General features: G+C 37.4%; 1 protein-coding gene across 4 annotated transcripts in view; it reads left to right on the plus strand.

Annotated features, from left to right (window-relative positions):
• Positions 1-10,599, plus strand: part of LOC131032982 (uncharacterized WD repeat-containing protein C17D11.16) — a 67,312-nt gene extending 56,713 nt beyond the window's left edge. For all 4 annotated transcript variants that reach the window (XM_057964082.2, XM_057964081.2, XM_059210886.1 and 1 more), the window contains 5 exons: positions 107-250; positions 6,976-7,005; positions 9,847-9,909; positions 10,003-10,080; positions 10,258-10,599. In XM_057964082.2, coding sequence (XP_057820065.2) covers positions 107-250; positions 6,976-7,005; positions 9,847-9,909; positions 10,003-10,080; positions 10,258-10,323 — 381 coding nt within the window. In that variant the 3' untranslated portion in view covers positions 10,324-10,599. The remainder of the gene's footprint in view (positions 1-106; positions 251-6,975; positions 7,006-9,846; positions 9,910-10,002; positions 10,081-10,257) is intronic.
• The last annotated feature ends 245 nt before the right edge of the window (positions 10,600-10,844 follow it).

Genomic DNA, 10,844 nt, shown 5'->3' on the forward strand with positions numbered 1-10,844 from the left:
TGTATTTAAATATCAGGGTCTATTTTGTAAATAAACACTTTAGTTCTCAGGACCCTAATTATGGTCTGAATATTTGTATTTTGTGTGGAATTTAATTTTCATACAGGTTAGTCTTGAAGATGGCACTGTACGGGGTTTTGATATTCGTGTGGCAGTATCAGCTGTTGATTCTGAAGGCAAACCAATGTTCACACTTCATGCACATGATAAGGCTGTCTGCACAATAACCTACAATCCTGCTGCCCCAAATGTACTCTCCAATTTCTCAGATATGGCTAATATTTAAATTTTACTGTTTAGATTATCATGCTTGCCAACAAGTTTAATTGTTTTAATCATTCAATTTATTTTCTTGCGAGTATTTGTGCACATCTCTGCAAAATGAATTGAATGGTTGGTATGAATTGGGTGCTGGAGTGTGCTATATTTTTTTCAATTATTTATAAATTTTGGAAAAATAACTGTACAGTACAATTCTTGCACCTTTCAGAGGGATCTGCAGCAGATATCTGTGTTACTAAATATTTTGAGCATCTGTGTCTCAAATATACCTATTAGAGCCTTATCCCTTATCCATACCAAACAGCCATGAGAGTTAACACAGAAAATCAAAGACATAACCTACAAATCGCTTCTTTGACCCTTGATCTATGCCTTAATCTGTTTATCAGCGTATACATGTTGCTGCAAATTCATAATGCAAACTTGATTCTTTAGAACTTAAGATCTTTCTTTCCTGCAGAATCTTTTTGACAAAAATGCATAAAAATAGATAAACAGAGAGGAAATAAGAATGCATCTGGAGGGAGATTCATTTATGTTGCTCTGCATGGGATTTGTAGTTGATTCTGGTGTCTGCTCCCAGACAGGCCAAAAGCTGTCAATTGGTAGCCAAGAAACAGGGCAGCAAGTAGGGCTTGCATGTTAGCCAATTTCAAGGTTTGCTGATAGTTTGCTAGAATGTATAGCCAAAGCCCTGGCCGGATTCATTAAAAATGGAGCAATGGTGTTATTAGAACTGTTGTCATTTTATGACACCCTTGGTCCATCAGTGAGAACCGATAAGAGATATGTTCTATGGACTAGCGCTGCCTCAGTTGATCAAAGAGAAAACAATGGAATCATGAAGTATGAAGTGTTGTCTTGTCGGAACTCCGGAACCCTCAAGTTCCCAAGTTCCTAAGTCTTCTCTTCGTCAACCCCGAAACTCCGGAACCCCTAGGTTCCCAAGTTCCTAAGTCTTCTCTTCCTCAACCCCGGAACTCCGGAACCCCTAGTTTCCCAAGTTCCTAGGTCTTTTCTTCCTCAACCTCAGAATTCCGGAACCCCCAAGTTCCCAAGTCCTCAACCCCGGAACCCCCATGTTCCCAAGTTCCTAAGTCCTCAACTCCGGAACTCCAGAACTCTAGGACCCCCAAGTTCCCAAGTTCCTAAGTCTTCTCTTCTTCAACCCCGGAACTCCGGAACCCCCAGGTTTCCAAGTTCCTAAGTCTTCTCTTCCTCAACCTCAGAACTCTGGAACCCCCAAGTTCCCAAGTTCCTAAGTCTTCTCTTCCTCAACCTCAAAACTCCAAAACCCCCAGGTTCCCAAGTTCCTAAGTCCTCAACCCCCAAACTTCAGAATCCTAGAATCCCGAAATCCCAAGCCTAAGTCTTCCCAATTTCGGTAACCTGTGTTTCCGAAGTCTTCTTAACTTCCTTCCGGCTTGCAATACTTCCAGATGGTGTGATCGACACTCAAGGCTCTTAATGCTCCAACAATTCTTGCGACTTGTATACCTTTTGTGGAGCTACAGGGGCACATTTAATGATTTTTGTAGGATTTCCATCAAGAGAAGTATAGGGCCATGCTTATTTGTGGTTATTTATGTCATGACTGCATGCTCTGACTTTGAAATGTCAGTCAATCCACCTTCTAGAAGTACCTTTCTTCTTGGGATTGCATTTTCAGGGTATGGCCAGGTTGCTTGCATGTACACAATGTCAGGTGCATGCACTTCCTTGCATTCCCTGACTGACATTTCCCTACACACACAAGGGTCAAGGCTTCTCTCCCTTGACCAATGGTCTCTCCTATGCGACCAGTTTTCTATATAAGGCTGTTATGCCTCATTGTAAAGGGTTCTCTCCCTACTGGCTTGAGCTATTCCCTGCTGGCTTGAGCTATTCTATGCTTTTTCACTTCTCTCAAAGACTTGTATTTATCTTGCATTTCTGCAACTGTAAGTTTGGCCATTGGCCTTATAATGAATTGAAATCATCATTCTTGCCTTACTTCAACTTATGTATGTTGTGTATGTGTTCTTACCTTCATTGTAAGTGTATGTTTGTGGCTTTCTTTCACATATATGCTGTGTTAACCTATTTCTGGGTGTGACTTGTGGGAAACCTTCTCCCCTCTTGACATTCAGCAAGTCCTAACCTCCATACGTGTGTTAAGGTCATTCATGCAACTGAAGTTTGTGCATCTCCTGGGTATTTCAGTTGATTCTTTGTGCCATTTTGGGTGGGGAGAGAAACATCTCTTATCTTGGTGCATCACCTCCTTTCATTTTTAGCATTTCTCTCTTCTCTTTTCCTCTGCAAGCTGTTAGGATAGGTTTAGAAGTAAGATTTGAAGTGTTGAGTTGGTTCAACACCTGCACTTGGATTGAGAAGGAAGCCGGCCTTCTCCGGAGATTCAACCCCCTTGCGCAAGGTCCCACACTTCGGGGTTGTTTCCATGTTTCACAAGGTTGCTGAGTTGATAGCTCAGCAAGGGTGCAAGCTTTTGTGATAACAAGAACCATGACTGCTCCAATAATTTTCTTGCAAATATACTGGTTTGTGAATCCTCCTAAAGACTGAAAAGTGTGTTATGTTTATTCATCTTCTTATGATTGAAAAAATTGATTCACATAACATAGTTCTCATCAAATAGTATTGTACCTAATAGTCCATGTTTGTAAGTTTGGAAGGCCTCTAAGTTGGCTGAATACACTGAGGCCATTTTCATGGGTTTTATTATTTTGATCTTGAGGAGTGATACTTTTGTGTCAAGCTTGTAAGGTTTTTAAGTGTCAAAATTGGCATATTAATCATCAAACATAAAAAAAATATTATGCTCTATGTCTAATCTTTCCTACACACTTAATGATATCATTGTCAATCTGCCTAGTTTCATAACTGTGAATCTTTATTGTCAATCTGTGTTTCTGTAGGTTACACTTTACAATGCAATAACCAATCCAATAATTCGAGATTAATTCTATTCAATCCTCCAATATGTAATGTCCCCTTTTGGAAAATGCTCTAGTTTGCCCTAGATTACAACTCTCAGCCAATAAGGGAGCGTTAGAGGGGGAGTACCTTCCTCTCCTTAAAAGGGAAAACCCACAAACAAGTTAGAAAATAACCTACAAATTATATTATATGTGAATAATAATTACAAACAACTAACTATGATGATACATAAAGTAAAGAATGACTGATTATGATGAAACATAAGGCAATTTACAATTATAAACAACTGTAAATGTAGAGATCAAGATCATAGGTCATAACTTACTAATTGATTACAAGGTTAACTAACTAAAGGAACCCCAATCATAACAAGCTAGGATGGGTAACTTGATAGGGTGTCTTTACAACCGTTCCCCCTCAATCAAGCCATGATCTCCCACTCACATGATCTCATCCATCACCATGGTAGAGAGGATAAGGATTTACCCCAATAGGGTGCCCTAACCTAAGCCCAAAGGCAGAGCATCTTCGTCCCCCTTTGGCACCATGTGGACCTGGCCATACATATGAGGCGGCATGCTTGGGGGTGACCCCAACACCGTTCCCCCTATTTAGGATTCCTCCCTTCTCTTACCATAATTGGATACATATATAAATTATAGAGAGCCTTCTATCTTTACTCGTTACAATTACTGGCAGCCATGTTCTAATAATTACAGAAATGTATTTTTGATCTTTAATATCAATGCACTGCTTAACTATTATCCGGTGATTAATTATCTAACTATAGTTGATTACTCTAAAGATCAGATGCTCTGCATAACAAGGAAATGTGTCAGATTGGCTTATGTCTGTTAAAGCAGATAATGGAAAGTTCTTACAGCTTTTGCCGTCCCTATATTGTTTCTGTTCTGCTGATGTATTCCACCTTCGATTCTATTCTTTTATTCAGATCCAAATGTAGATCCAGCCAACTTAATTTCTCTTCAGACCTCGAAGGCTATATACCCCTCTTCACCTGTGGTGGAAGGCCACAACAACAGTCGCAACCTTTAGTGGCAGCAACCCCTTTGAAAGGTCGCTGCACTTCCTTTACTGTTATTGCTTATCGGGGCAATCAGTATCGGTTGTTTATAATTAAACATGAATATCAATTAATTCAAAATTCCTCCTATCAGAATATGAGGGGGATATGACAAAGAACATTATCAGGCTTTATATATTAAGCATACATATTTAAGCACATCCCCATGCATACCACCAAGAAGAAAGATGTTACTGCCTGTAACTTAATAACAGTTCTGATCTGATCTGATCTGATCGATGGTGATACACCACTAGATGCTTTTGATTCCTTTCTTTTATATCTCTCAATGTGAGGGAGGGGTCACACCTCTTCATCATGTATGCCCTTTGGCAAGAGACACACCATTTCACTATTGGCACCCTTGGGAAGAGTGCAACTCTTCATTATTTCTGTCCTTTGAAAAGGGCACAACCTTTCAAAATCAGATCTGCCCTCCTTATTTAAATCAGATCTGCACTTATGATTCCCAAATTATCGCCCCTTCGAATGAGTTCTCTTCTCCCTTTTATACCCCATATTTGGGGGAGACACAACTTTCATTTCATGTTCTTTGACCATTCATTAAGTTAATTAAACTTTTAATTATATTTAGTTATATTCTTTTATATTTTAATTTTAATTTTAATTTTATTCTTTTGTATTTTAATTTTATTATTATTATTTATTTTTAAATTCTATTTCAGAGTGGGGAATTACACATTATGTCAGTGACTGGGAAGTGCAATACAAAACCAAACTACTTGGCAATCAAAACCATTAGAAACCACTCTTATATGTATACAATGTCAACTCTAAAACTAATCTTCTGCCGTATCAAGGTGTATTTAGTCTTGCATCAGTATGGCATCAACGATTTCATTGGTGTTTGATGGTACAGGGACTATATCTCCTTGATGTCATCTTTATTCCCTTCCTTTGTCCCTTGCTGTGTACTATGAAGCAACGTGTGAGAGACCAAGACCAACTGGTACCTCGTTGACACAACTCATCTGTAACTGACAGAAGATGAAGGGTTACATGTTGGACAACCACTGTTTCATCTTATTCTATAACTCTTCTTTTGCTCTCTGTAACATTTTCGTACATCTGCATGGATACAAAAAAGAAAGAAATTGGTAGGCAAGGTATTTTAGAGATTCATGGAGGATTGCATCACATGCACCTACCTGTGCCTAGACTATAGGGTAGCATTATGCATGTGGGACTGCCCATACACCTGACTTTTCTTAGACTATAGGGTGTGTACACCCTCTTGCCCATTAGATTCAAATCTGTGGTTTCAAGATTGAAGTAAAGTATCTATTACCATGCAGTATACTAAGACATTAGAGAAGATTGTCATTCATCTCCTTCAAGAGAATGTCATGTATAAAACATTCAGATTAATTTATTTTACAATCATGTATCTTGCTTATGTATAATCTCTAACTGTTATATCTATTACTGAATTGATAATTCCCATTTATAACTTATTTCTTCCTATAGTATGCTAAAGTTAAGCAATTTAGAATGCTTTCCACAAGAAATCTCTCAGGCTACAAATAGGCACCTCTTGTTTGCTACCTCAACAGCTATTGACGTCTATGAATAGTCAGCCAATGGGACTAATTTTGAGGTAAATTTGGCCACTGTCCTGTATGGGGGATGGTGATGTCTAAACTCTCCCAAACCATTGAGGTACTTCTGGATGTTATCCCCACTAAACATAAAGAAGCATAACTGGTTGGTTTTGCTATTTTTTTAATAGCCTGCACCCCACCCAAAATCCTAAAATGCCCAAATATCTTACACGTGCTCTACTTTTCTGCGAGGAAAATTGGATACTTATAAAAGATCTTCCAGAAAATTTCACGCTAAAGGAGCTGTTTCCTTTGGAAAACATCTCATTTTTAAGAAAACTTCAAAAAATTAGGATGATTTGTTTGGAAGATCCCTACCTATGATTAGTTATTAAATAAAAACGTATTGTCTAAACTTTCTAATTTAATATTTTGAATTTTTATATGTATTTGTGGAAGAACCCCAATGTCAGGAAAATCTTTGCACACTGGAAACCTGAGGAGCATAAATTTGTTTAAATGTGGTTGCTTATTAAAATAAGATTGCACTGTTCAGAAGACTAGGATTTTAACTAAATAGAAAAATTGTTATCTGAATGAGCTCTAAAACCCTATAAAAAACTTGCTCCTTGTTTCTTACAATTAGATTCTAAGATAAATTGTTTTTAACAAGAACTCAAATATACAATATATTTTCAGGTATCAAATGTTGATGATGTTTGGTATGTGAACCCTTCTGCAAGGTTATTATAGCATTGCAACATTTTTTAACTCAATCTGGATGTTCAGTGTTTACTGTAGGTTTTCATTTCCTCTCATGGTATAAGAGTGTACCTGATACACTCCGTAATAGCTCATTCAACAATGCGTGATATCATATAATTGCTTTGTGCTTGTTATAGTTGTTAGTAAAAGGATATAGCTTAGTATAAAATTATAAATCATAAAATGTGTTCAATTGAATTGATATTAAGACAAAAGTGGCATATTTTTATATAGACTAGATGGGATGAGATTTGCATTTTTTTGGTTAGTTCTAATTCATCTGTTGCAATGCTGGTGTTTGATATTATTGAAAGCCTGACTTGTTTGATCTTCCGTTTGCAGTTACTTGCAACAGGATCTACTGATAAGATGGTAAGCCTGTTAAGTATACAAATTTCTTTCTCAGGTCATTTCAATTATGCTTTTCTTCTTCATACTTGGATTACTATGTATGCATAAAACTCTTCTTCACATATCCATTCAAGAGTAGAGATTCTATTGTTTTACTGGTGTTGGAAGCAAACAATAGACTGCAATAAGGTTACCCTTCTAATCTGCTCTACCAGTCTCAAATAACCGTTTCTTGTTGGAAGGGTGATCTTCATTGCTGTTTTTGTCTTAAGAGCTTGTGCTGAAGTATATATTTTTATTGTTTCAACATTTTATGTTTCTAAATTTGTTTTGGAGGTGTTGAATCTTGAGCTTTCTTCTAATGATTGATACAGAAATTAGACTGAGTTTGTGCTGGTAGTCTCTGAGGTATTGCGTGTGAATGGATTGGAATAATTGTGGGGATGAGATTCTGTATAAATAAACTCTTTTATACTAATGAGAATTGGTCAAGAGAAATGCAATTTGTTTTTTTGATAAGGTGAATAAGAAAATGGGCAGCAATGCACTGTAGATGATATTACATGGGTTGGTTTTGGGCCCAAATCAGGTCTGATATGAGAAGGCAGTTGTGTAAAACAAGGCGTTTTTGATACCACCTGTTGTGGATATTCTGAAAATCCTATAGCAGAAATTGTCATAGAAAAGACGCCTTTTATATTAAAATTGAGTCTTCATAACACCAGCCTTACTATGATTCTATCCCAACAGATGCATAAATAGAAATTTTATCAAGTGACACTAGGCCAAGTGCCTGTGACACAGACATATGGCCTACTCTGTTTTGGAGAAACTGGTTCTGGAACAGCAGCATGTGCCTCGTATACATTTTTTATTATATCACCCAATTTAGGAACCACTTTCAGGTCTTCGATGGGAGGCAACATGATCACATAGGGCCTGCAACAATTTTTCATGTAGCTTGATGTGAGCAGCCATTTCTTTCTGTTAGGCTCTGAATTGCTCCATCTCCAGCAGGTTTTCTCCTTTCATCTGAAATCATGTCCTCATGTATGGCAACATATTGTAGGAATTTAATTGGTAGAGATTACATTCATGATATTCAATCTCGGCCTACAGTCCCACAGATGATCCTTCGCTGCAGTGACTGCAGAAGCAACAGTAGTAGTGTCCATCCTCTCTCCCAAATGGGCCTTAATAAGTTGGTACTTATACACATTTTACAAGTTCTGGCACTTGAACCCTGTTTCAAAGTATTGACCTGGCAATTCAGGGCATCCTCAGCTGCAATGTATTCTCTTCCACAGAACCCTACCCTCATGAAGTACAATGAAGTCAAGCTATGTTCCACGGGGGATGAGGACGGGAGGATGGCCGGGGATGGGGGCAGGGGGATGTATTTTGGGGACAGCAGTCCGAGGGCCATTTTTTGGGGATGGCAAGGGGACAATATATATATATATATATAGTGAGAGAGTCAAATTTCTCTTAGTCAATCAATGGCAATATAACATAACAATTTTAAAATGATGTTGGATGATGTGTACAGAATCTTTTATGTCAACCACATTCTGAAAGAAATTATTTGTTTGTATTTCTCACACAATACCACAATATAGACCTTCAATACCATGTTAAGGATTTTGAAGTTTGCAACTTTTTTAACAATGAAATCAGAAATCCAAATTATAGCTGGTAGTGCTAACTGTTATATCATCATCTTATGAATTTGATTCATGATATATTTATTGTTATGATACAACAGTCATTGCTGTCACTGTTGTCTTTTTTAATTTAATTGCTGCTATGATGCCATGATGATATTTATTTCTGTTGTTATAAATGCTGTTGTGTTATATTGCTTTTATAATGCTGTCATGACAAATTTGACAGTCTGTTTTGAATTGTTATGAACTATTTTTTCAAAACATTTTGCTTTTTTGTAGGGGACGCTTAGCCATCTCTGGAACGGTCAGGGGATGTCTGAGATGTCCCCGATTGCCTTGGTGATGCCTAGGCGCCCCCAACATTTTTCCTAATGTCCTCGATTTTGGGGACGCATTCTGTAATGTTTCTAGATTTTCTCATAAAACGCCTCATGGGACGAGGATGGAGGTTTCAGGGGTGCGGATGTGCCCGTGTAACACATGAAATGTGATGTCTTATACCAATTCAAAGTAAGAATTTTGAATGTCATCAATTATCACTATCATTCTTTTTTTTTTGACATCCCCTCTCCATCACTCATTTAATATTTTCTGCTGTCAGGTTTGTGGTAAGCTTTCTACTGTTTTCCCTGCTGGAGGACTTTCCAGTCTCATTGCCTTCCCTAAATCGTCAGTATTATCCATGAAGATAAAAAAACTGAAAGCAACATGAAAATGTACCCACAAATTACACAAACCAGGTGCATACTTCCAAGAATAGAGCATGCATCCTCCAGAAAAGCTTTGTAGAGCTCCACCTCATCTAAACCACCAAGCACTCAGATATGAGTGACATGAGTTTTGGAATACCTTGAAAACTAGAACACGGTATGATCCTAGATCCCTTATTCATGTGCAAGTTTACACCTCAGCAAGGTAATCTGATGCTAGGTTTCCTTATCTTGTGCTTATCATTTTTCTGGTTTTAGCTTCTTTTGCATGCTTGGTGTTTTCTCTTGTCACTTAATTGGGCTCCTGCATCCATTTTATTCTGGGTCCTTATAATTAAGAGTTTTTATTGGTGAGGTCTTTACTGTTTGGCTTAACTCTCACAAACATAGAATTTTAACACGACAAAATTAAGTCAGAGCGCATGTTTGATTTATATTAACACCTGGAATTGTGTACGCTTGATTCATCAATGCTTGAAATGCAGGTAAAATTGTGGGATATGACAAATAATCAGCCTACATGCATTGCATCAACCAATCCCAAAGTTGTGAGTACATGTTGACTTGAAGTTTGATACAACACTTTGGGAGCAATTTGCATAACTTATTTGAGTCTCACACTTCGCTACAAATGCATGCAGGGAGCTGTGTTTTCAGCTTGTTTTTCAAAAGATAGTCCGTTTTTGCTTGGCGTTGGAGGTTCAAAAGGAAATTTGCATGTAAGTACTCTAATTTTTTCTTGGAACAATATTTACACCCAATGGTCCTTGGAATGTTAAACGTGTGCTTCAGTTCTAGCATTGTTTTCTGAATCCTGTTAGACTCAATAACTTCTTAAAGTTTGAATTGGGCTTTGGTTTGGCAGTTGACCCTAGTTTTGTTTTCTGGTACTGTAGGTATGGGATACCCTAGATAATTCTGAAGTTAGCAGAAGATTTGGAAACTTCAGACCACAGAATTAATCCTTACGCTTCTCTCCAATTTTCTTTCTAGAATGTTTCTTACAAAATTTGCAGATATAGTTGTATATTATGGCTTGCATTAAGCTTAAAGTTTTTGCCATTGCTTTTTGCCTTTTTTTGTTTCTATTATTCTTTAGTGGAATATGCCTAAGCATCAAATTGCTTGCGGTCAAAGTTTTGTTAGGTTAAATGGTTTCTAAGCAGTATTGTGGCATGTTGTTCCTTGGATATAAAAATGGGTACCTTTATCAATATAATTCTTTGTTGCAAGCTCCAGTGCATCCGATTGAAAAACATAGTCCTTGGTGTCCCCATAGCAGGATATTCCAGCTTGCAAATTTCTGTAACTGTAGAATAAACACAAAAATATTGCAGTACATTCTTAAACAATACTAGACAAACTTATGGACCAAAGTGCACAAGGATTTTGCAAATAATTGCTTTCTACAAAAACGTTTGACTGGAAATGTGAGCTTATTTTAAATGATAAACTAGACAATCTTCATTTGAGTTTGGCTTCT

The sequence above is a fragment of the Cryptomeria japonica genome, chromosome 9 (genome assembly GCF_030272615.1).
Source record: "Cryptomeria japonica chromosome 9, Sugi_1.0, whole genome shotgun sequence".
Lineage (NCBI taxonomy): Eukaryota > Viridiplantae > Streptophyta > Pinopsida > Cupressales > Cupressaceae > Cryptomeria > Cryptomeria japonica.